The sequence below is a fragment of the Fukomys damarensis genome, unplaced genomic scaffold (assembly GCF_012274545.1).
Source record: "Fukomys damarensis isolate Sample0158 unplaced genomic scaffold, DMR_v1.0_HiC HiC_scaffold_12, whole genome shotgun sequence".
NCBI classification, from domain to species: domain Eukaryota; kingdom Metazoa; phylum Chordata; class Mammalia; order Rodentia; family Bathyergidae; genus Fukomys; species Fukomys damarensis.
The window spans coordinates 49,008,717-49,036,521 of NW_022900924.1; the positions used below are offsets into that span (position 1 = coordinate 49,008,717).

Sequence of the window (27,805 nt, forward strand, 5' to 3'; positions counted from 1 at the left end):
GCTCACCTTTTAGCTGGGATTCTCTTTAAAGAGACACAATTTAAGCAAGTTCATTCAAGTGTATAGAGAGAAATGAGCGGAAGTTTCTTCCCTACCCAAGAGGGTTCCACATTCTCTAATTTCCATTCTCATCCTATCCCACTTCTCACAACTCTCCTTTCTGAACATGTAGACACACACACAGACACACACATCACATTCATACATACACACACTTTAAACTCCAGCTAAGCTGAATTAGTCTTTACCCTAGAATATCTCATACACTCTTGTAATGTGTAGTTTTAACCATTGTTCTCTTACCAGAAATGTCTTTTCTCGCCTTCTTAGATGCTTAGGTCACCGAGACCCTAAGTTTCACATCAGACATCATCATACCTGTCAACTTTTGGACTTTTCTGTCACCTCCGATTGGCTCCCATAACTCCTTATGAATCCCTCTCTTAACAATCTTAGCACCTTAACTAATAATTTTTTAATTATTTTTCTGCCTCCTCCCTTTATACCACCAGTGTCTGGAAGGCAAACTCTACTTTCTACTTCTTCTCTCTCGGGTTCCTCCGACGTTGCCCATCTCACCATATTCAGTGCAGAGATGCACGCAACGAACATGAAGGGAAACCAAAGACCTAAGGGCGTAAAGGAAAATCTGAATTCTGATACATGGGTCCACTGTCAAGATCCCTTGAGAACACTGGTAAAAGTCACTCTGTGGATTACCTTGGTTTTCTGTAAAACATCCCTAATCCATTCACCATTACTCACCAGCTTTTGGCTCAGGTCACTCATTATTCTTAGCAGTAAACTGCCCATATTTTAAAACTCAGAAAAGTGATGATTAAAAATGGGACTAAAAATTGCAGATACAAAGTGGTTCAATGGTTTAAACAACTAAGGAGAAGTGAGGTAGACTGACATATATAAGGTGTTATTTATTATCCCATCAATGGATATGAAATGCACACAGTCTCTCTCACACACAAACACACAATGAGAGAGAGGGAGAGACAGAGAGAGAGGCAGATATAGAGACTTCATTCAGGTTTATGCACATTTCCCTGAGTAATAGCAAATCAGATGTGGTGTGGCCAGCACTATTCTCTTACTCAGTGGCTACTCTGTAAGGAAGATAAGGCAAGGATAGGCTTAGTGGGGCTGGTATTTTTGACCTCTCGCTTTCTGGTAGGTCTAATTTTGGGGGAAATTCAATATTATGATTCGATATTGGTCCATCTCCTTCATCTCTCTGAGTGCATCCTCATATTTTTTTTCAGTGCTGGGGATCAAATCCTAGGTGTTAAGCGTGCTAAGCATGTACCCTATCATTGAGCTTTACCCCCTGCACCCCAGCCCAAGCATTATAATTTTTAAATGAAAATAGCTATCCTATTCCTACAATGTTTTTGTGAACTGAGTTAGATGAAAATATCATCCATACTGCAACCGACAAATACAAAGTACCATTATATAATAGCATATGAGATTATGTCTTGTAATAGTAACGTCAATGTCAAATGAACCTCATTATTTTACATTATAACATCAGTTGTATATAATTAACACAAAGTACACACACACACACACACACAGATTATAAAAGATTGGTTAGGCTAAGAGATTAGTTTGTCTGGAAAGAAGCCATGTGACCACCATGTTTGCCAGATATTGAAGTGGTATAAAGTTGATGTGATGAATAGAAAGAGAAATAATGTATTTTGACCTCATATTTTATAAATTCAATACTGACTGTGAAGAACAATGTTAAGAGACTTAGAGATAGTACATATTTGTTTTGTTTTGGTTTGGCTTTGGTTTGGGGATCAAACTCAGGACCTTGCACTTGCAAGGCAGGCAGCAGAACCACTAAGCTACCCAGCCAGCCAGAGATAGTACACATTTGAATGCAACTCTGCCCACTGATGCCACTTTTCTTGGTTATGTTCCTGACTAACCAGGCACAGAGCTGATGCTTTGTGGTTTCAGACCTAAATTTCTCACTGCCTGACAATCCACTCAAGCTCACATTCTTATGAATGCTTCAAACTTAACACGTCCTAAACTAATCTAAACCAAACTCTCAAATACACTGTTACTCTAGTTTTTTTCATTCCACCTAATGAAGTTACCATTTGCTCAAGCCAGAAATCATTTTATCTTTGACTTTTTCTCTCAAATCCTTTACATGATGTCATTAACTGATTTCATTAATTCCATGCTACATAATACAAAATTTCCTTATATTCTTTCTCTGACACTGCTCTTAACTTAGTTTAGGCTTTTATGTCTCTTATCTAAGTCATTATAATTATAGTGGGGAGCTTTATAAGATTGAGCTCTACCTAAACTGAATTACTGTCTCTCTGAACATTATATACTTTCATGTACTTCGATTCTTTCCCACTTTATCTAAACTTCTGGTTCAGTCAATTTCAAAATCTTTGTGTTTTTTATCCACCTCCTTTGTTGAATAGTACCACACACAAAGGCAAGAGTTTCGCCTCATTTATGTTTGTCTCCTTAGCAACAACCATAATACCTGTATTTTGTAGATGTCAGAAACTGTTGGCTGAACTAAGAGATTCTAGGTGCTGTACAAGAAAAGACTCCAGGTAAAAGTAATTTTGAGTATTTTGATAATAAGTTATTCTATTACATTGTAAATAAGTTGAAAAATCTCCTACTGAATAACTCAATTCCACATTATTCTTCTCCCCTGTTGTATAATAAGGATGTTAAACTGAATTACATTACTGCAGGAATTTGATATTGTTATGCATTTCTTCAACATTCCTTTATTTTCCTATTTCATTCACAAGAGAAATAAAATCAGTTTAAAACACCCTTTTAAAATCTTATGTGCAAATATTCACATAAAAGGAATTTAAATCCCTAAACTGTCTGTCTAATTTATTATTTTATATCAATATAATTGAGTCTCAATCAAAGCCCATCTTGGAAAATATCCTAAACACGAATAATACTGTGACATAGAAACCAGCAACAAAGAGAAAGTAGGACTCCAAGAACTGGATCAAAGCTCATGATCTCGTATCACAGTGGAGGTCTTTGTTTTCCTAGGAGCTGGGGCTTGAGGTGGCCTTTGAGTCAGGATCAGCTTGGCAAATGAAGGGCCAGAGTGTTGCCAAGAAGGAATAAAAAATACTTGGATTAATAATTTAAGAATAAAAAGCTTTAATTGAAACACACTTAACAGATCCACAAAGGGGTTTAGTTGACTACAAACCAATCAACTAACCACTTACTGTATTCGTGCATGCGTGTGTGAGCATGCATCTGTAAGTGCATACACACACACACACACACACACACACACACATACACTTGCTCTTCTCACTTTCGTTCAGTGAAAGTTAAATGACTATTATTTCCCTTTTAACCTTTCCTTTTTCTTTTGGTACGGGTGATCGAACTCAGATCCTTGTGCTTTTGAGGCAGGCAGTGTCACCACTGAGCTAAATATCCAGCCCCCCTTTCAGCCTTTTAGAATGGGATCACTAGGGCAAAACACAACTCTGGTCTACTAAGTTCATGATTGCATGGTTAATTACTATACTCTTTTGATATTGTACTTTTCATTTTCTTTTACAAATTATGTGAATGTATTTATATATAACAGAATAAAGCAAAGCACTATCAGGTATTAGAATATGACAATGACATCTCTCTGAAGTTCATAGAATTTGTTTTTTACTCTTTCACCTTGAACTTCCTCCAGCAGAGCACACCAAGGAAATAAATACCTAATGTACCAGGTACAAGGAGCCAAAGATTTGGCCCAGGAAGTCATGGACTTAATAATGATTAAGGCAGTAAAAATTTACTTTTATTTATAATGAAATAAAAGCTTTACCAAAATTAAATAAAATTTTCACAAAATATGTATCATTTTAGTAGTTAAAACCAGGTTTCCTTTGAAGGAGGGAAATGTCTTTGGGGAAATACATGATTGAGCACTTCAATTTGGATTTAATAGATTCCAAAAAAAGAAATGCAGACTTCCTGCATTATTAATAATACTTGAAAAAAACATGAGTTTGGGGAGGGGCAGGCAAATGAGAAGAGAGAGGATAATGGAATGGTGAGAAAGAATATCATGTTTAGAGATGTTTAGAGACAGGGAAATCTGACATGGCATTTGCAGGTAGGGGCATTAGTATAACAAAAACTCTCTATCTCCTGACACTCAATTAGTCTAGCCTTACATAAACGCCTTTATGTAGCGTTATATTGATCTTCTTGCTTTGCGTTTTGTTTTGTTTTGTTGGGTTTGGGTAGGAACTGATGTTGATGCATTGGTTGAGGGACTGTGAAATAGGAGCATCTGCATAATGGATATACTGAAATCCTTTAGTGTCTACAATAGCTAACAAAGAGAAGGAAACCATGATTCCATAAGCTCCTGGGGCCATCTGTATAAATTTTGAGAGACCACTGACTTTTGCTGGGAGTAGAGTAGACTCATGCCAACTTCACCTGTATTCTGGGATAAATTAAGACCTCATCTAGTCTCTACTCACTAGCCTATACTCATAAAAATGGTGGCTCAAACTCTTAAATTTTCTTTTCAGTACTAGGGATCAAATTGAGGACCTTGAGCTTGCAAGGCAGGCAATGTGCCACTGAGTAAAATCCATGGTCCCTCAAATTATTTTTAAAACGGGATTTACCAATTAAAAATTATTTGTTTACACAATGAACCCATATATTTGTATGAATAGATGTATTTTAAATAATGTAAGAAATGCAGTGTATAAGAAAGACATTAGATGCAGATCACTGAGTTTTTTTAATTTATACACAACAAATGAGTTATATGCAGTGAATTACAGAAAATGGATATGAGGACAAAAAATCAGCATATTAACCTTATACATACACACAAGTATAAGCCTATGTATATATTTGGTGTTGTGGAAATATAAATTTTGATCTTTCACTGCATTTTCAAATACAACTGTTTTACTTTCTGAATAGAGTGTCTCCTCTCCAACTAGATACCTGGGATAAATAAGAATAGAAGAAGGGACTGTGTCTGCCTCTGATGAGTTTAAAATCTACTTAAAAAATGAGATTTGAAGGCATAAAAATAATAATGCCCTACACTTTGTGAAGTAATTATTGTCACATTATTCCATTTAACCTTACAATGTCAAAGCAGTGGTCACAATGTCCATTACAAAGAGGAGACTACCAAGGCCCAAAGAAAGAACTGACTTAATCAAACTTGGCCACAGAGCCATTCCTGAATACACACACTTTCTCCTTTTTAAAAAACCTTTATTAAGTTTCTTGGTAGATTTTAAGTATACAATACAGTTACATTCATCATTGAGATCTTGTACCTTTACATGACTTATCTTCATTCTTATTTTTCCCCATTCCCTAGCCCTCCCTTTAGCCCCTCCACCCTTCCCAAGTTACAAAGACATTTTTTCCATGTTTTTCTGTTTTACTTATTTTTTATTTTCCCATTTTACCTTTCCTCTACCCTACCACTTCCTCTACTGTTTTAGACCTTTTCTTCCTATTACACAATATCATTTATACATTATAATCCTAATTTACACTTTTAGTTTTTCACACCAGAGAAACTATTTGGTATTTACACGTGTGACTTATTAATTTCACTTAAGACAATGACCTCAATGTTGATCCACTTATTTATAAATCACTCTAGTTTCTTGTTCTTTATAGGTGAGTAGTACTCCATTTTATAAAAAAGAATACATATTCTTTATCCAATCTCCAGTTGATGGGCAATTGGGCTGTTACCAAATTTTAGCTATTACAAACTGTGCCACTATAAAGATGGGTGTGCATATATTGCTGTGGTATGATTTTGTTCATTCTTTTGGCCAGATACCCAGCAGAAGAATAGCTGGGTTAAATGGGACTTTGAATCCCAGTTGTTTGAGGTATTTCCATATTGATGTCCACAGTGGTTGCACCAGTCTGCACTCCCACCAACAATGGTGAAGGGTTCCTTTCTTCCCACAACCCCACCAGCATTTTTTATTGGTTAATTCCTTGATAGCAACCATTCTTACTGGGGGAGCTGGAATCTCAGTGTTTTTTTTTTTCTAATCTGCATCTCTGTAATGACCAGTGATGTGAACGTTTTTTCATATGTTTATTGGTTGCTTTCACTTCTTTGTCTGAGAAATGTCTGTTCATTTCAGATGCCCATTTTTTAATTGGATCTTTATATTTGGGTGGTCTAAGTTTTTTGAGGTTTTTATACATTCTAGATAGTAGACCTTTGTCTGAGGAATATCTGTTAAAATTTTTTCCCACATTGTGGGTTGTCTCTTAGCTCTACTTGTGATTTCTCAGGTAGTTCAGAAACTTTTTAAAAAGATGAGATCCCAACTGTTGATACTTTGTGCTAATTCCCATGCTAGTGAGGATTTGTTCATAAAGTACTTTCCTATGCTGATATCTTCAAGAGTTCTGCCTAATTTATCTCCCAGAAAGTTTAGTGTTTCTATCTTAATGTTTATATTTATAATCCACTTGGATTTTAGTTTAGTGCATGGTGAAAGAAATGAGTCTAGTTTTAATCTTTGACAATATGAAATCCAGTTTTTCCAACACCACTTACTAAAGAGGTCATCTTTCCTCCAGTGAGGATGGTTGGTACCTTTGTCAAAGATGAGGTAGCTGAGTATATCAGGAGTTGTTTCTGCATCTTCTAATCTGTTCCACTGATCCTTGGGACTGTTTCTTTGCCAGTACCATGCAGTTTTATCACAGCAGCTTTATAAGATAATTTCAAGTTGGGGATGGTAATATCCCCTCCCATGTCTCTGATGTCTAGAATTGCTTTTGCTATTCTAGACTCATTCCAAATGAATTTTTGGATTGTTTTCTCTAGTCTGTGAAATATGCTGTTTGGATTTCAATAGGGATTGCATTGAATCTGAGTAGCAGTTTTGAAAGTATGACCATTTTCATTATTCATCCTACCCAGGAACAAGGGATGTCTTTCCATTTTCTTATATCCTCTTCAATCTCTTTTTTCAGAGTGTTGTAGTTCTCAGAGTAGAGGTCTTTTGTTTCCTTTTGTTAGATTGATTTCTCAATATTTCATTTTTTGGTTGCTATTGTGAATAGGATTGTTTCTCTAATTTCTCTCTCAGTGAATCTTGTTATTTGTGTACAAGAAGGCTGTTGATTTTTGAGTATTTATCTTGTATCCAGCTACTTTACTGAATCTGACAAGTCTAGAAGTCTGGAGATTTTTGGGCCTTCTATCTAGAGTATCATATCATCAACAAATAATGAGTTTCACTTCTTTTCCTATCTTTATTGCTTTTATTTCTTTCTCTTGTCTAATTGTCATAGCTAATGTTTCCAACACTATATTGAACAGCAGTGGCGATAGTGGAAGTCCTTGTCTTGTTCCTTATATTAATGTGAAGGTTTTCATTTTTTGACCATTGAGTATGATGTTGGCTGTTGGCTTTTCATAGATAGTCATTATGAAGTTAAGATAAAACCATCAATTCCAATTTTCTGCAGGTTTTTAAAATCATGAATGGGTGTTGAATTTTTTCAAATGCTTTTTCTGCATCTATTGAGATGATCATGTGGTTTTTTTCTTTGACTCTGTTAATATAGTGTATTACATTCATTGTTTTCTGTATGTTGAACCATTCTTGCATCCCTGGGATAAATATGACTTGGTCAGGGTGTCCTTCTTCTTCTTCTTGATGATCCTCTGTATTCTGTTTGCCAGTATCTTATTGAGGATTTTTGCATCTATGTTCATTCAGAAGATTTACCAGCAGTTCTCTCTTTTGGTTGGGTCTTTCCCTGGCTCTAGAATCAAAGTACCACTTGCTTCCAGGAATGAATTTGGAAGTATTTCTTCTCTTTCAATTTCATTGAAAAGTTTAAAGACTAGTAGCAATAGATCTCTAAATGTCTTGTAGAATTCAGCAGTAAAGCCATCAGGGCCTGGGCTTTTCTTTCTTGGTAAATTTTTAATTATGGTTTCAATTGGGGTGTATAGCATTTTTATATCTTCTTCATTCAACTTGGGTAATTCATATGTATCTAAAAATCTGTCCATTTGTTCTGTGTTCTCCATTTTATTAGAATACAGGATCTCAAAGTAAGTATTGATTATCCTCTGAATTTCTGCTGGATCTGTTGTGATTTCACCATTTTCATTCCTAATTGCATGAATTGGAGCCTTTTCTTTCCTTTTTTGATCAGGTTGGCTAAGGGTTTATAAACTTTTTTATTTTTTTGAAAAACCAACTCTTCAATTTGTTGATTTTTTTAGTATCATTCTTTTAGTCTCCATTGCATTGATATCTGCTCTGATCTTTATAATTTCCACCTTTATATGAGGTTTGGGTTTTTCTTGCTCGTCTTTCTCTAGGAGCTTAAGATTCACCATTCTGTTGTTAACTTGAACTTGCTCTGTTTTCCTAGTGTGGGCATTCACTGCTATGAATTTCCCATGCAGAACTGCTTTCATTGTATCCCATAGATTCCTGTATGTTGTTCTGGCATTATCATTAAATTGTAAAAGCTGTCCAGCTTTTTCTTTAATTTCTTCTGTGACCCATTGGCTGGTCAGTAGAGTGTTATTTAATTTCCATGTCTTTGTGAAGTTCTTACAGTTTCTTATGCTCTTGATCTCCAGTTTAATTGCACTATGATGTGATAATATAAATGGGATAACTCCAATTCCTTTGCATTTACTTAAACATGTTCTACGTAGCATGTGGTCTATTTTGGAAACTGACCCAAAAAGGATGTATATTCTGATTTTGTGGATTGAAACTCTGTAAACATCTATTAAGTCCATTTGTTCAAAAGCTTGGTTCAGTTCTATTATTGTATTTTTAATTTTTAGTCTAGATGATATATTTATGACAACAGGGTATTGAAGTCCCCCATTACAAATGTATTAGTGCTTACTTGGTGTTTCATGTCCCTTAAAATTTATTTTGTATAGTTGGGAGCATTAGTGTTTGGTATATATTTTATATGTTTAGTGTATATATTTATGATTGTCATCTCTTCCTCTTTTATTGTTCCCTTTACAAGGATATAGTGACCTTCTTTATTTCTCTTAATTGGTTTTAGTTTGAAGTTCACTTTGTCTGCAAATAACATAGCTAACACTGCTTTTTTCCAGGTTCCTGTCACATGGAGAACTATTTTCCATCCTTTTACTTTCAGTCTATGAGTTTCTTTTTAAAGTACATGTGTTTCTTGTATACAACATATTGTTGGATTCTGCTGCTTAATCCAGTCTGCTAGTATATTTATTTTGATTGGTGAATTGAAGCCATTAACATTGAAGGTTATAGCTGATATGTATTGACTTATCATTGTCATTTTTTTTTTCCGGTTGTTGGTTCTTTTTTATTTTTCTCCCTGTCCCTTTAAATTCTTGCCTATTGGATTTGCTCTGTTGAGCCTCATGGAGTTGTGACCTTCACTGTCTTTTTCTAGGATGTTTTTAAAAATTGTGTGGAGGGCTGGTTTGTTATTCATGAAATTTCTGAGGTGTTGGCATATAAATATCCCACATTTCTTCCCAGAACAAAATAATTAGGATTTACTTATATGAAAATTTATATGCACCCTGTTGGCAATTAATAAAATCAGATAAACCTAAATATTGCAATTTTAAAAGGGGAATGAAAATAGCATGTTGTGATTAATATAAATATAACACATACTCTCATATAAAAATATATGAGAACTTACTATAAAAGTTCTATAAATCTATTAAAATGCTTGTCTATGTAAGCATTAATGTAGTAGTAGTTGTAGTTTTTAATGATGCATGTTCTAGAAATACATGGATTCACTAACATAGCTAATCTAAGAGTAACATTCATGGTGCCTCCTACCTTGCAAATTCTGAGGAACTGCTCACTGGTGTACGTCATGGGATGCTCAGTGAAGGTGGCATAGGGAACTTCAGTAGACCAAGGGTTCCAGCGTGACAATAGGGACTGCTCCTCTGAGCTCCCCCAATAGATCCTAAGGCCTTCTCCTGGTCTCCTAAAAGAGAGAATTTTCCATTAGCAGCCATTTCTATCAGACTGAAACAAAATGTGTGCGAAAAGAGTGTAATTCTTCAATTAGACTTCATATTGCTCCTGAGATAAAAGGATTACAGCCCATCTAGTTAAATTGTTCAAGGGAATTAAGGAGGAGAGAAGAAAAGAATTATGCTATTTTCACAGAGTGAGTTTGAAGTGTCTTTGAGACTTTCACATGAAAATGTGAGTCTGGTGCTTAGGACAGTGTGAAGAGCTGGAAAGGTAGATGTTGACTTCAGGCTGATATTCTGAAGGTAGGAGGTATTAAAGAAGTGGAAAAAGACAGGAGTCAGGGTGGGAGATGGTCTCAAAGAGAAAGCAGCTAACGTGACAATCATATGGGACAGTTTCAACAAAACAGTAAACACATGTGAGCCCTGACTGAGAAGACCGAGGACTTGGCAAGTTGTAGGACACTTGAAATGAATGATGACCAGTTCACAGTGCCCAGCTTCTCAATCTAGTGACCTCAGTGTCTGTCGTGGTCCTCCATTCTCTGCACATGTCCTGCCCAGTACAACTGTGACAAAAGGTTGTATAGGTGTTGGTAGAGAGACTGTGACTGTCCATTCCCATCAGAATAACAGTCCTGATCCACAATACGTAGGAAGATGTAAGTCCAAGTACAGGGCTAAAGAAAGTCAGTTTACAAGTAAAGGGAGAGACATCAGGGCAGGGAAGTGTGGCTGCATTAAATTACAAAACTCATTTCTATGGTCTCTCCTTTTAGAGATGTCCATCAGAACTTAAGTTTTATGGGTTTCGACATCTCTGAAAGCAGAGATATCTGGAGGTTAAGCCAAGCTCAGGGGCTTTATATTGAACAATCGTTAAAGCTAAGTTGTCTGTAACTATAAGCAGCCCCACAAGACATCACAGAGGTCTCACTTCTGCTAGCAATTAAATCCCAGGATTTCTAGAATGACAAACCAGAGCTTCATTCTGGTGGCTTCAGAAAGCTGTCACTTCCTGTATTAGGGAAGGATTCCTTTGGGAATGCTATTGTAGTTTCTGAATGTTTATCCATATAGAGATGTGTATAAACACTCTCACCTATACGCATAGAGCAGCTCATTCCATAACTGGCTGATCCCTGAGCTGCTTCTTACAAAGGCACAGGAAGAAAAGACCCTGGCAAAATCTGCCTCCCGGGTCTCAGATTTTTGAGGATTGTATTTGACAGCAGACACTCAACATTTTTGTACTTAATCGGTTGCTCCTCACAACAAAAGATAGAAAAAGATAGAGGAAAAGAAAAATACTGTGCATGCCTCTAAAGTTCCCTAGGAAAGCTTCATCTTCTCAGCTGGGAGACTGGTATTTCTCACCTTCCTGTACTCTCCTTTGCTCTTTTTTGGCAATAAAGCTTAAGCTTCATGAATATTCTATGCATGTTGGCTAATGGAGCATTTTGGCTTGAGGCCATGAAAACAACTTGCACAATGAAATTATTTACTGCTTCATATGTCAGTTTATGTACTGAATGTAGGTTTACGTTTATCCGAAGGGGATGAAGCTCTGCCAAGAGAGCTTCCCTGTTAAGGGTACATTATATTATTTTACCTTAGGAAAACCTCAAATGAAGTTCACGCATGATATTCAAGAAGGACCCTGTTTCAAAGTAACCAATCAATTTGATAATGGTAATAACCATTCTCCGAGATGACATGTGCTATGCTCCCAAATATACGTACTCAGTCAACATTCTTGCCTGAACTCCAGAGATAAAACACTGGAAGGCAAACCTAAAGCTAGGTCATCTTCCAAAGGTAAAACTTAAAAGTGTAACTGACTGGGCATTATAATATTGATGTCGATCATCACCTTCCCTTCTCTCAAATGTCCTCAGGGCATTTATGGAGGCTGTAGATGCCTAGAAGACCAGAATTGCTTCATGCTACTAACTTGTGCTTCCTTGTGAAACAGCCTGCGAGCTAACAGAATGAAGTAAAAATGTAATGAATACTATATCTAACAGTCTTGCATTCAAGTCTTGCTTTTTGACACTTAACGTAATGTGACTGTGAGCCAGTAACATTCCCCTTTCTGAACCTCATTCTGAATTTGAATCTGAATTATCCCTCTCTCTGAATCTTTTGAATATGTTTCCTCATACTGAAAAATAATGTAACTCCCACATCTGTGGAATGCAGAGTCTTCTAACTGTTGTGACAGCCCATGTCTTCAGTAACTATGTGTAAGTGGTATAGACAGCCATGGTCACAATGTCACCTACTCAAGGACATAACGACATCTACAGGAAGCCTCTTCTTATGGTTTCTTCATTTTAGAAGTAAAGAATTAGCCCTCCTGAGCAGAACATACTTCTGCTGCAAGATCACAAGTATTGTCCTTTCACTCCCAGGGAATTTTAGGACTTGTCATGATATCTTACAAGCTTGTAATGTTACAAATAGAAATGAATAGAAGTGGTAGACTAGTTTAACTTTTACAAACTGTAGTAAGTCAGAAATAGAAGGACTTTTGGAATAGTAGCTCAGTACCTTCGTTCTGTCAGTGGGAAACCTGAGACTTCAGAAAGTATGAGGACTTTCCCAAACATCAGTGGAGGACAAGGATAAGCAGGAGAGAGCTCTGATCTCCTGAGACTTCCTTCAGGGCTCATTTCACTCTTCTGGGCTTGATTCACCAAAGACAATAAAAATTCAAGTCCTGTTCTTACATAACACAACCTTATTTCCAATAGACAAACTGCTAAATTGTCCTGCGAAGCTTGTGATAAATTACTGGTAAAACCCTTGCTCAGTGATCCTAGCTAAACATCACAAAAGCTCCATCTCAACACAAACTACATATTTTTATATATTAATATTAGCAATGTGAGATTATAGGAAAATAAGATAGCACTGGAAGTGAAGGGAAGAATTACAAGCCAGTCATGTTATCAAGGAAAGAATGCGGGTCCTTCTCACTCAGCTACTCTGATGGGGTTAAAGTTGGGATATGGCCTCGCACCAAATTATTATGCAGTGAAAGAACTCGTGGCTTTCTTTGTGAAGTTTCACTTTGGGAATAAACCACTCCATTCATTAGCTCTGTATCCTTGGGCATTTCATACCATCTTTCTGATCTTTAGGTAACTAAACATTTTTAAGGAATAAAAAAAAAATAGTGCATGGCAAAATGTGTTGCATGCTGTTAAGACCCTAGGAGGCTAGCAAATATTGAGTGCTTACTGTGTAATTTAATCCCTACTATGCACTTTTAAAGACCTTACATTTTATTTAAAATAGAAAGTAACTTTTTGAGCTAAGTTAGCTGACATAAATGTAGTTAGAAGAAATAAAGAATAGGACCATACTTAAATAAATTACCAAATTAAGAACTGCTAACCAAATGGAGTCCAAGGAAGAGGAGAAGCACATGACCACTGGACCCAAATAAAACCAGAGAAGCAAATCTCCAACACAGTGTAGGTTTCAGGCTGTGCTTCCCATGTCCATAGCTATTGACTTCTCTTCTTCCACCTAATTCTGAGGGCTGGGATACTTCTTACGTGTTCAGCCTCTACTTTCCAGTCACATTCTGGTGTGTATGATTTCCTAAATGTAAATCATCCAGACAGGACTTCAATTTGGAAAATTTAAGCCAGCCTGTCAATTCTCTTTTCATTAGACTAAATAAGCATAGTTCCTACATTAGCTTTTCTAATAGGACACAATTAATCTTTAAATCCCCTGTTATATGGCTCCCTAAAATACCCCTAAATCCCCTGTTAGCAGTGCCACCATTTACTTAGAAAATTTTCAGTTCATTGTATTGTTGGGAAATGAAGAGACTCAGCCCTGGATTGCAGACATCTATAATCGGGAGGTTTCTGTCACTCTGACTATTGTCTCTTTCCCAGACCTCAAATAGGTATAGACAGAAACTTTCCAGTCTCATCACAGAGGTAAAAAATCAAGTCACAATTTATTTCATGCCTATTTTTGTCATCAAGGAAATCAGCTGTACTTGGCTTTAATTTTCACAGTGGTAGGAGTAGGAAGAGGGATATATTTTTCACTTCTGGTAAATTTCTAAACATTCCAGAAAGAACTGCTAGTAGAGGAAGGGTTCCTTAAAACCTTAGAAGAATAAAAAGGTCTATAATAGAAATTTTTAGGGTCCTAGATTGCCTGTTTGACTTGGAAGGCCTCTTGGGAGCCAAAAGTTAATTCTTTTACACACACAGACACACAGACAGACACACACATATACACAGTTCTGCCTTGAGTGATGTTAATTGCATGTTCTTACTCAGTGACTCAGACCTAGAACTCTAAAGCACAGTTGTTGGCTGTATAGAGGCCTGAGCAATTACACTTTATTAACCACTGTAGGAAACCAAGGGAAGGTTCGCCGTGTACACCCAAGAAGTGAAGGCACTCTGTGGAGTAAGATTAACACAGAAGGAACTACTTGAAAAAAGTGGCAAAGGGCCCAAGCATGGTTCAACACCACAAAAAGGAGCTCCAAGCTGAATAGATAGAAAACTTTCTTCAATAACAAGCTTTGTGAGGCAAGAAATTGTTTCTGTCAGGAAAGACACTTCTTGAAGTCATTTTTAGTTGAACTAGAAAATATGCCAGCCGGTCATGAGTCTGGGTCAATTTGTTCATTCCACACATTCTTCCTTCTTGAGAGAGAAGCCGTGCATCTCTCTGTGTGGGGCCAACAGAGCCAGCTTCCTTGTCCTTGACTTCCTGCGTGTCTTCTATCCTGGTCTTCCCAGATTCTCTGCTAAGGCCCCCGAACAACCTGTTAGCAGAACGGAAGAGGATGTGTTGCTTCTCAGAAGGAGAAATGGCGGCGGAGGCCATTATTCCTTCCGTCAGCAGCCCCTCCTTTCTACTCTTCTCAAATCTCAAAGCTCCACCACAGAATTAAAAACATAGCTCGAGGCACCACAGAGATTTATGAGGAAGCACAGACATTAACTCTTGCTCTAAACGCAGGGTGTGTGCTTGTAAGTCTGGTTAGCAAACAGAGGGAGGCTGTGCACACACGGGGGAGGAGGGCGAGGCTCAGAACAGCACAATGTCTTTTCTTCATGTCTGCTTTTCCCCTACCTCACCGGCTGTATAGTTGACAGGTGGGTCTTCGAGGCCCATGAAATGTTAGTCCTTTGCTTATTTAATCTGGACAAAAGCAGGGACAGAGTTGGCACCCCGGAGGGTATTCAGGGCTCCTTTGCTCATTGAATGACCTCAGAGGAAATATTTTCCATGACAAGAACCCAAAAGACGCTGGCACAGAGTCAGACAATAAGATTTGCAGAATGTGTTTACATTCTCTCAGTGTCCCCAGGCTGTTCCAAACCCATGGGCAGGTGCTGCCTTTATCTGCTCTCTTTGCTCACCTGGCTCCCTCCCAGAAGTTTCCAGGGCCTTCAGCTCAGTGAGATTAACTATTTACTGTCACGGGGAACCAAGACACCTTGTGGGTTATATTAATTCAGGGGGAAATAAGTGAGAAGGTAAAAAGGATGGCCCTGTGTGCATAAGGAGAGGACTCAGAGGCCTTGGGGTGCCATGGTGCCAACTGTGAGATGTGGGAGGTCTGGGTTCAAAGTCTGGGTCTGCCACTGACTTACTGAGTGACTTGAACCCTTGCTTCTCCCAGTGAGACCCTCTATACATCCAGGTGTGTGAAACCAGGTCATCGCTAAAGTCCATTTCTGACCCCACAGTACATTGATATCTGTGCCAAAAGACTAGAATAAGTTGTATCAGACTACTTAAGATAAAAGCCAAGGATAACTTAGTAGTTATAAGAAATCCTGAGAGGGCTGCTGAGTTCTGGTCTATCTTCTCGGAGAAGGAGAAGGAGAAATGATCTCAACAACAGGGGAAAAAATGACCTAAAAGGGTTAATTCAAAAGCAAAAGGCCAGAGAAAATGAGCGTGGATAGTTACAAAAAGAAAGACTAAGAAAGGATCTGGAATCTTCTGGGTTGAAAGACTTTTTTTTTTTTTTTTAAAGGTGTTTATTTCCTTGGGAACCTTTAAATGTGTTTATCCTTGAGGTGGTCCTGTTCATGGCTGAGAGGGTCCTGTTCATGGCTGAGAGGGTGCACGCTAAAGCCTACACCAAGGTCTCACAGCTCACAGGGTTGGGATGTGAATGTGAATTTGATTATCATATTATTCCATTTTTGAAATGTTACATTCTGTGATAGTAAGATTTCCACACCAGCAATCAATAACATCCAGGTCTAATCCTTTTAATTTTTAGTAACTTTCTTTGTGGCTCAGACATAGGTACAACATTTCTGTGTCCCAAAATTCCTTCTTAGAACATAATAGGAACATTGAATTACATAGTCTCTAAAAGTCACTACTCAATACGACGAATAGATCCCTTCTAATCCATGAGTGCTGAAGATTATTTATCTTTAGTTTTTACTTAAGTAATACATAGAAGTTCTTTTGTTTTGTTTTGCTTTGTTTTATTTCCAGAAGTAATATAAGTTAATTATTTGGAAAGTATTCTAAAATTGATATGCTTATTTTCTTAAACAGAATATATTTAAAAATCTAATTATTGTATTACTTAATAAAATGTATCCCAAGCTAACAATATTAAGACCTACTAGGAATTTATCAGATATCATTTATATCTTATGTCCTTGACCCCTTAATTTTAACAAAACAGGGAAATCTGGTAAGGATATCCCAATTAATATTCTATAATATCTTCCTATTCTCCAGTTCTTCTATGGAAGCCAGCTACTGAATATGAAAAATAAGACTATTACCCCGAGCTCTAAAAGACCCTTGACCTCCTAGTTTATTACTTTGTATGTCAGCTGTCTTTCCTGTCACCATCTGACTGGTATTTCTTCCTGCTCTCAGCATTCCTGACTCAAGCTGATCTCCTTCTATTTTGCTTTTGCTGTTGACAGGGAAGCTGGGAATGCATTACCTATTTGGGTTATGGGAACATAAATAAAAATATCCCGTTTTCTGTAAAGGAAGTACATCCTTTTTATGGAAAAGCTTTGGTTTCTCCAAATGGAGAAATAACTCAATGAAGTTGATGATAAATAGTTTTGAATAGATAAAAAGCCTGTGGTTCTTTTAGTCACGAGCATCTAAAGGGACCATTTGGAGTCCATAGTCCTCAGAATGAAACGAATGTTGGGGATGATAGGAAATTTTGTCATTCTTGGAGTCATACTATAGTAAAAACTGACATTGGTTTATTTCTACATGAGGCACCTCATATTCTGATCCCCTATTAAATATTTTTAGTGTATAACTTCCACAGAATTGAACAGTTAATCCAACTGGCAATATTGTAAATAAATCTCTGACAGCATTTCTCCATAAAACCTAGGAAAGAAGGCTCTGAATAATATTGTAATGACTCAGAGAAAGGAACAGTTCCTAATAATTGAAAGTATGAATGATTTCATTCATTCATTACACTTGTATTTATCGGCTTTATACCAGGAACCATGCAAAGACCCGGAAAGACACAAAGCCAGCCTCTAAGAAACTAAGGGCAGGTCTTGTAAAATAAATCTCCTCCTATCTGGAGGTTGAAGGATAGGAGGCCATTGATAAGCCCAGAAGCTGATTAAAAAAGAATGGTATGGGCCGGGGATTTAGCTCAGCGGTTCGGTGGCCTGCCTTGCAAGCGCAAGGACCCGAGTTCAATCCCCGGTACCAAAAAAACAAAAAAACAGAAAAACAAAAAACAACCAAAAAAAAAGAATGGTATGAGGTGCATCGAAGATAAAAAAATGTCAGAAAAACTCCTTGTAAGAAAAGTTTTATGTGTCATGTGCTGTAACTTCCATCTCTAGGGTGAACATTTAAATGTCTAGCTACACTCCTTTTGAACAGGCAAGATGGAGACAGCCAGGGCGGAAGGCTGTAAAAATTGGTGAAGGTGGAGGGTGTTGGGTCAGGATAGTGAACGGCCTAGAGCGGCTTCATCTGAACATGGACTGGTGAAAAGCCACTGGGAAACTGGTGGGGAACGGTTTCCTTAAGTGAGAAAATTTGTCTCTGACTCTCAGACTCAAAAAAGAAGCTGTTATTACCTGAAAACATGAGGAAAACATGAAAAAATGTATAAAATGTCTAAAGACACAGAGCTAGTGACAGCTAGGACTTAAACCTAGTTAGTTCTTACCCAACTGTAAGACTCTAACCTAATCTAGTCTGGTTCCCCGAGCTTGATTTGCAAGGCCTGAATGATCAGGAGATTGTGGGCCGGGGCTAACTTACAAAAGATGACATTTAGCTTCACTGCTGGCAGAAGTTACCTGTTCCTAGCAATACTCAGATACAAGTCTGGACCATGACCGTGCGGTGATAGAAGAGAAAGGCCAGATGCTGGGATGCAGAGTCTGGGTCGTCTTTCTAACAGTCATACTCTGGCAGACATACTGATCTGGTTCCAGTTTTTCCAAAAAGCAAAGCCCTCTGGCAACAGAAAGAGTAAAACCTTAAGCAGCGCAGCATCTCTCCTTCTCCCTTCCAGTCCACAGCCTGGCATCAAACCTGAGCAGGAGTCATACAAAAGGATTGACAAAAACATGCTAGAATACTAGCTCCATTGATACAAGTGTGAGATTATTTTTCTTTTAAAAATTCTGTTTTTACATGGAAATAATAACCTACATACCCGAGGCACATATGTCCATCAGCATAAGAGCAAAGATGAGGAAGTTGCAGGCAATGTGAGAAGGTATCTGTATTCACCATGTATAATTCTTCCCATAAAATCACAAGGTGGGTTTATATCTGTTTTGCAGATGAGGAAACTGAGTTCCAAAGCCTGTAAGTAGTAAGTGACCGAGCTCATTTAAATTCAGGGCACTTAATTTCACATGTCTGAATGATTCCATGGTATCCTACGGTTCTATAAGACAATGAAGACAAGCAGCACTTCGAACAACTATGTTCTACTTCCCTATGAGCAGGAAAGCCAGACAATTTAGAGCTCACATCTTTATTTTCGGGCTCTCTACCTGAACTAAGTGACCCTCTGCCCCTCTCTTTCAAGACAATCCCATCAGCCCAGAAAACAGCTCAGGGGCCTTCAGTTGCCCATGAAATTCAGACACACTTTCTGAACCCAATATCCAAGACCTCTTCAGGTTAATTCAACCCTGCATTCCTAACTTTTGAACCTAAACTCCTCATCATTCCAACCAATCAATTCAATTTGCTGAGCTTCTCTTACAACACGTGTGATCATTTCACTAAGGTGAAATTATTTTGTACACATCTCTCCTAGCATCAAATGATACGTGAACTATTTCAAGAATAGAGACTGTGTCTAAATCATGTCCATTATTTTCCCAAAAATATCCAGTTAGTAATACCTGGTCACTTTGACAGAAGTAGACCCATGTTTTTGTCCTATTAAAAATTATCATTGAAATACATAAATAACAGTGCTATTTCTCAGACCAGAGTGACCTGGCAACTGCCACTTTTTTTCTGAGTTTAGTCTGTACATCTGAATTGCAATGTTTAGAAAAAAAAAATGTTTTTAAGATGTTTTCTCTTTGTTTAAGGGAGACGGGAGGAATTCATCAATTTTGAGGTACACATCAAACAAGATTTTTAGAGCAACACCAAGGGTTGGCAGGGCTGTACCTGTGCATGCAGGGAGTCTCTGACCCTGCTCCTGGTACACTTTGCCACAGTTGCTAGCCTGCCATGCCCGAACCTGAGCCTTTCCATGCCTAGAGGTGCTAGGTGGAGAGAGGAGAGGACAACTCATACACAGCCACCTAGAAGAAAAAAATGCCACACAATAAAAGAAATATTGCGAAGCAACTCCTTTTATGACAAATTGGGATATTTGATGAATCACGCGGGCCTCAGGTATGCATAACTTTTCATCTCCCCTCTTAAAAGGAAGTTACTTTTGAACACACCAAATATACAAGCTTCAACATGTACCGAGTTGCTAAGTTTTTTTTTTAAAGCCCATTCTGACAAAGAGCATTTTTCTGAGTCTCATCTGTTTTCATTTCCTTCCTCTCCAGAGAAGGTGAGCATAGAAGATCCGGAGTACATTCAGGGGCAGTCAGAGAGAACACAGAGCACAGTCTTTGGGCCTAAATCTATGTGGCCCTGGGAACCCAGCTGAGAGGCTCAGGAGGGCAGCAGGTAGGTGCAAAGGCTGACTCTACAACCAGGTCTCTCCTCTTACATGCTGTGCCTCGTTCTCCTAATGCTAAAGACATTTTTGCTATTTTTTCATTGGAAGAATTTGAAAAGGAGCAAGATTATATGTAATACACTTACTTATTTTTCCCTTCAAGTCAGCTTACAGTATTTCATCAAAGAAGTTATCTGGACAAGCACAAGTACATATGTATAACTTTTATCCACACATTTACTTTATAATTAACACTCTTTCCTCTTTATTATCCTTAACCAAAGTCATTCAAATAGTTCAGCAGGAAATGGGCTCTTGGTGGCCCCTTACTCCTGTCCAAAATGATTAAGGGTGAAATCCAGACAACAGAAAGTGTACATCACTTAGGCATTATCTTCATATAATAAAATAAACTATAAAATTCAGAGGATAGAAACTCTGGTTCCCATCTCAATGCATACATTAGTACATAACTCTGGGGGAAGCCATTTATCCCAATTAATCTTTCTTCAGCTTCTTTTTTTCGAAGAACTACTATGGGAGTCTGAGTAGCATGCTTGAGACTTCTCATGGCTTTCAAGAACTCTGTTAGCAGAACTCTGGAAAGTAAATGAGAGAAAAGGCATTTTTGAACTCCTATTCACTCTCAGTAACTTAATTTGCTCAAAAACCCCCTGAAAATTGCGAGGTAGAGGCAAATAAACATGAAATGCAGTGAAATACTGACTAAGCGAGGTACAGAACCAAGAGGTGCCAAGCATTTCCTGAAAAAGACATGATTCACCTAGCTTCCGCAGTCTATATTTGCTCTGGAGTAAATGAGCTAAGGTTGGCTTCAGGCTTTTGATTTAAATTCTGCTTTGTATATGGATGATGTTGATAGTTTGTGCTTTTGCTTTTATTTCAGATTTCCCCCCACCACAGAGCTTTGCCTTTCTGCCCAGGCTTAGAGCAACCAGTACAAGTGAAGCACTGCGATCCTCTCTCCTTCTGTCCAATCCTAGTCTCTGTCCCTCACTGTAGCAGGCTTTGCGTATATGTGTGAAAACCATCAGCTCGTATTTCTATATTCCATTTACAGGTCCATCCCTCAAATGTTCCCCTCTTGGTCACACCTCAGCACTAAGTATATGTCCATGGGGGGCATGACATTTTCGCAGCCCTAAAAAGCAGATGCAGGATCATTTGAGCACAGCACTGTAGGGTCTCAGCTAAAGCACAATCCAGAACAATGCTTGATACATTTTAATGTGTATCAAGTGTCTGAGACCTTGTTGAAACACAGATTCAGCTCTAGTTCACTTAAAGTGGGATGTGAGACTCTGGTCTCTGACATGCCAGGTAATGCTGACAACCCTGGACCTAAGAGCAAGTAGCTGGGGAAGCAGCAGGAGTTCTAGGTCCACAAGTTCTCTTGGTTCTGAGAGCTCTTCATGTTCTGAGGATAGGAGCAGCTGGATAAAGTGGAAGAAGAGCTGTTTAGGATGTGCACCCAGGGTGTGCACGTCTTTGTTCAGCACTGGAGTGCACTATGGTTTTTACCTGACAGCAAAACAGGATTCTAAGGAGAAAAAGGCTCTAGAAGTGAACAGTAAGCACAGGTAAAAATCCATAAATTCTGATTCAAATCATAATTTTCCTATAATATAGTGAAATTACCCAGCATAAGTCCCTACAAAGTGCATTTTTCATTAAAGAATAGATTAATGTTATGTTGTTTGAGATTATCGATACAATATCAAATACCAGCACTTCTCTTTATATATGCGTACTATGTTACATATTCATTATATATAATATATATAATTGATTTATTTTAAAGCAACAACTACAACAAACTCTTAATCCTTTCAACTACTCCTCATTTGACAAAATTCATTCTCCAGCACAGTTCCCCCCTTTGAACTTGTTCTAGCTTTCCTATGTCCTTCTTAAGACCAGAGGGAGCCAAGACAGGAAACAATACCCCAGGAGCAATCACCTCACTGAACTATGCCATGAAAACCTCCCCTTCCTTCTGTAGCCTTTATATCTGCTAATGTAGCCAACAACAACAGTAGCTGGCTTGGTGGCTTACCAAGCTGCTGACTTCCCCACAGCCCCATCGAGTACAGCTTCTAATTTCTGTTTTTTTTAAAGATCACAAATAAGATTTATTATAGTATACAGTGTAGAGAAAGCAGGAAAAATTAGAAGTCTTTGTCACACCTGCTGCCTTCTGAAACTGACTTTAGGAAAATTTGGGTACAGAAAATAGGGCTCATTGTCAAATTCCCCCTTTGGCACCTGATCATTCATAAAGAAGCTTTTGATCAGGAACTATGAGGGAGAACAAATAAATCCTCCTGATGACTTCTGTAGGTGAAATGTTCAAGGCAAAAGCAAAGGAATTGGATGTGTGAGACTTTGGTAGACAGGCATTGAGTTACCAACTCATCATAAGGTGTGCTGCCATCTTAGATGAAGTTCCTGAATTAAAAGAGGTACAGTCTCAAAGAGGGGAAAAAATAACCTGTCCCAGGTGAAGCTTAAGGAATAGCTTATATATACATATATTTAATTCAAAAATGAAAACCAATGAATCATCTTTCTGCAATATCATTAGGAGGCATGACAACTTGGTGCCTGACAGACTGATTCTATTTGGATGGCGAGTGTTATCTAAAAGGCCATAAGAACAAAGAAGACAAAGTTTGAACATGGTCTTTAATTCTGGAATATGCCTAGTACAGCAGGGTTTTACCCTTGGGAACATCATCCAGATTAAAATCTGCATGCACACACACACACAATCCCCTGAAGTTACTTTGGGTACAAATGGAAGCTACTTCTACCACATCCCCACATATTTCTACAGAGAACAGAGAAGGCATGATTTTAAGAATGTCAAAGCAGCCTCTTTGTGATAATTTAGAGGTTGAAGAGACTAAGGTGTTGTTTTTTTTTTTCCAGAAAAGTGTTCTGAATAGCACTCAGAAGAGTTTATGTCAACTAAGTCCTAAATGCTAAAACACAAAAGAGAACTTATTTGAAGATGCAGAGATAATGTAGTTTAAAATATTTACGGTGTTGGACTCTGCTTACCAACAAGATTATTCATTCAACAAATGTGTGCTGAAAGGAGCTGTGACCAAAACATCAGCATTCATCAGACATGGGCAAAGAAATTCCTCTTCACGTAGGTTGCTTATGGTCTAGTACAAAAGCTGAGTCCTGAGAAAGAGAGGGTGAGAAAAAAAACACGAGAAGAGAAACTAACATTTCAGATGAGGAAAGTTCATTCGGACTTGAGAACCTGTTAATCCAAAGGAGTTGCAATTTAACTAAAAGGTGAGAAGAAAAAAGATTAGAGGGAGGATGGTTATTACAAGTAGAAAGACGTAATATAAAGTCATAGATGTGGGGCCAGGGATTGAGCTCAGTGGCTCTGCTGCCTGCCTTGCAAGTGCAAAGACCCTAGTTCGATCCCCAGTAACAACGACAAACAACAACGACAACAAGTCCTAGATATGGGATAATGCTGGAGTTTCTCTGCCTAGGTGAGGTGAGCAATGAACTTTGTCTGTAAACATAAAGACTTGAATAACAAGTTCATTCAAAAATCCCCCCTCTCCTCCTCTGTGTGTGTGTGTGTGTGTGTGTGTGTGTGTGTATGTGTGAATGCAGTTGGGTGGTGAGGTAAAGGAAGCATTCATGTTCTGCACAAGCACATTGTTTACACACAACAAACTATGCTAAGTGATGGTCTGGAATAAGACACATCGTTATTACATGCTAACCATGTGCTTTACATTCATCATCTAAATATCTCCTAAGAATTTATGAATCCAATATTGTTTTCTGTACTCATGAGAAAGTTGAGATTCAAAGAGCTTACTTAAAATGACTAAAATATTTTCCTTGGTGTCTCTGGCTCCCCAGTTTATGTAGTTCGTCCAGTGGGACACAGCCCTTTCAGTGTATCTCTACAAGAACAGGATGTGGATCTTGGGTCGTATTTTTTTTCTCCCAGGAAAATGCCCTATTTTTCTGGTAGGATGGAGAATGTTTCAGCAATGTTATCTCATTATTTCATTTCAACTTTTGCTTATTCTTTTCCACCCAAGGAGTAATTTGAACCCCAACCATGAATTTTAGTTTTTTATGTTTTATATAGTGGTAATCTATTCTGATATTAATCTGGTCACTCTGTAATTTAGAATGGGTTCCAAGAAAGACCTTGGTTTTTCTCCCCTCCTCCACGGGATCTTGCACATCTCTTCTCCTTCTCCTTCACCTTCTCCTTCTCCTTCTCCTCCTACTCCTTCTTCTTCTTTTGTTCTGGGGTTCAAACTTAGGACCTTGTGCTCTAAGCAAGAAGTGGCACCACTGAGTTAAATCCCCAGCCCTCCAATCTCCTTATCTATTAGCATTATCTGGAAATTTAAAAATCACCGGTCAGTCCCCCATGGACATAATTTCCTACTGAGAAAAGTAAACTGATGCGACATTCACATGTTTCATATATCAAACTACCCCTTTTTCTTAGCATTTGATACAGTATAATTTAGAAGAAACTATAAAGTATTATATTCAGACTGTTGAATGTTCCAGTGTGGTATAAACTTAGTGTAAACCAGGGAAGTCAACCAAAAGGTTGGGCAAATAGGCTGACGTCAAGAACCAGAAGGCACTGCAAGCCAGTCCAAGGAATCTGTCATTATTCTGTGATGCATTATCCTATCAACAATTTGGGGCTGAACAGGATTAATGAGGTAATAGATATGAACTTGTCCACAGTTCTGATATATAAGCCCTACATGGCCATAACTTGGTAGGCAGGATAGATTTTGGAGAAGTATCTCCATGTGGAGACTCTGTAAAGAACTGAATTGAGGTAGTGACAAGGAGAATAAAAAGTGGAGATAAACTTCAGAGTCAAAGATCACATAGTCTTAATCTTTAGCTGTAAATGTTCTTGAAAGGCCATGCCACATGTATTTCTATTCTGCAGTGCTAAGACTTTCATTCTAGTGAGCATAAGACAGTAGATTCTTAACCAGAGCATTTGGTGTAAGTTTGGGAGGAGAGAGGGGTTAATTCCTGGGCCTGCTGAATTTCAAAATTCAATAGGGAATCAGATCTATTCAATGTGTTTTGCTCCCCTTTTCATATTCCTTCTGCTAAACCCTCTCCAGAGGTGAATATAAGACCTAAATCAGAAAGCCCTCAATTTTAAGTTCAGCAGAAGAAAACATTGCTGGACCCTCTAGGCATGTTACCACCAGTCTGTTTGCAGTTCATGGAGGTGGTGGAGGTGGGGGGTGAAGGCTCCCCATCCAAACACCCCAGGCCTCCAACTCTGCTGAAATAGGGAGCCAAGCTGAGGACACTGCCAATGGAGCCCCCACATTACCTCCTTCATGATTTGGGTAAGAGAAAAACAGGAATGGGTAGTACAGCATCGCTCTCCGTAATCTGGCACAGAGCTGCTGACTTTAAAGAAAATAAATTCCTAGTGAACGACATCAGCTTATTAGAGAGCTGCCTAAACAGAGCCCAAGCTCTGAAAAAGAGGCCACAGGTTCCTACTAAGCAGAGTGAACTGAGGAAAGGCCAAGGCAAGCAACATGGGACAAGGAAATACTCAGATCCACCCCTGTCCTGCCAGGCTGCCCAGCAGTGCACACTGACGAGGCCACCGAGCTCCACGTCACTTCCAGGGACTTCTCTTTAGAACAGTGCTTCCCGACCCTGCTTCAGAGACAACCTTCTCTGGACAGGATTCTCTGTTCTTTGTCATGTAGCATTTAATAATCAAGCAAATTGATAAGAGCCAATCACCGAGGGACATGTGGGAAAGAATTGAGATTTGGGAAAATGTGCCAACTTAAAAGTATTATTTGGGTTTGGGAGAGGTACATGATTTATTCTCTATGGAATGTATAGCCACTCCTGTGAACTTTTTTAACCATTTTAAGATTATTGGTTGACATTTTAATTGTGCATCTATCATAGGCTAAGATAACTTTTTTTGCTTTATCTCTTTATTTTCCCATGACCCTATGAACTGTATTACTATTATTATTATTTATTATTATTATTCCTTCCATTCCACAGATTAGTAATTTGAGAATCAAAAAGGCAAAGGAGGGGCCGGGGATTTAGCTCAGCGGTTCGGCGGCCTGCCTTGCAAGCTCAAGGACCCGAGTTCAATCCCTGATACCAAAAAAAAAAAAAAAAAAAAAAAAAAAAAAAGTCAAAAAAAAATTTTAAAGGAAATCAAAAAGGCAAAGGAGGGGCCAGGGATTTAGCTCAGCGGTTCGGCGGCCTGCCTTGCAAGCTCAAGGACCCGAGTTCAATCCCTGATACCAAAAAAAAAAAAAAAGAAAGAAAGAAAGAAAGTCAAAAGAAATTTTTCAAGGTGGCTACAGTAGAAAGTGGAAATCATACACTAACTCCAAATTATGGTATTGTTGCTAACCTAATATAATTGCTGTCTGAACAAAATTTAGTAGGAGGAAAACAAAGGTAAAAAGTACAGATAAGCAAAAAAAAAAAAACTAGAGAAAATTACATCTAATCACACCACCCAGAGATAAGCCCTTTACTATTCTGTATAAATCCTGCAACTGCAAACATTTTAACTGACGTTTTCAAGTTCCAACACTGAGGCTGCAACAAAGTTTTTCAACAGATGACATCTTTTCATATGTGGAATCATTTTAACAAACAAATTCAAGAAGAACTCCTTAAACCCTGCTACATGCTGTAATGCTGCTCTCTGGGCATCAGAAGGCATTTGTGTTCCCTTGGTAACTGTCTCCTTGGAGCTTGCTGGAAATGACAGCCAGAAAGACCCAGCAGCCAAGCCCACAGAAGGAGTCAAAGAAGACCATAAACTCTGTGTGACCATGGCCAGAACACAGTGCCCCTAGCTTCCATCTCTCCTTTGCCCGGTTGAAGGTGTCCTCTTGCCTGCTTAATAATCAGGCTGTTTTCAGAAGCTGATGAGATAAATATTTTTAAAAGCCCTTTGAAATTAAAAAAAGCACTCCATAAACAAAAGATCATTGTTAAAATCTCTAATAGTGAAAGCCTGTATTCCTGAGATGAAGAATTTTTTTTTTTTTTTTTTTTTTCCCGGGATATCCTTGTACTTGCAAAGCAGGTGGTGGAGCCACTGAGCTAAATCCCTGGCCCCTGAGATGAAGAATTTGCCAAGAAGTTACAAGAGTTCTGATGCAATACCTTTACAACACTGAAATATAAATCAGTGGTAAAAAAATAATCAAAATGCTCCCACAACAATTTCACAGCCTCCCCTTTATGTATAGCATGAACAGTGACCATGGTGGTGGTGATAATAATGATGCTTAATGCTTACTCTCTTGGGCATTGGATCTCCAAACACCTTGTTAATGTTTTGCATAAACTTCTTATTTATTTGTACCTCTCCAATGACCAGTGAAGTTGTACCCTTTTTCACGTATTTATTTGCTGCTTTTACTTGTTTGTCTGAGAAATGTCTGTTCATTTCAGATGTAGATGAAAACAACCCTGAGATTCCACCTCACCCCACAAAGAATGACTGTTATCAA

General features: G+C 38.2%; 1 protein-coding gene across 1 annotated transcript in view; it reads right to left on the minus strand.

Moving 5' to 3' along the window:
- The window catches only part of Tprg1 (tumor protein p63 regulated 1), a 108,312-nt gene that overhangs the window by 10,085 nt on the left and 70,422 nt on the right, over nucleotides 1-27,805 (minus strand). Inside the window, exon 4 of the mRNA XM_019207481.2 lies at nucleotides 9,900-10,053. Coding sequence (XP_019063026.1) covers nucleotides 9,900-10,053 — 154 coding nt within the window. The remainder of the gene's footprint in view (nucleotides 1-9,899; nucleotides 10,054-27,805) is intronic.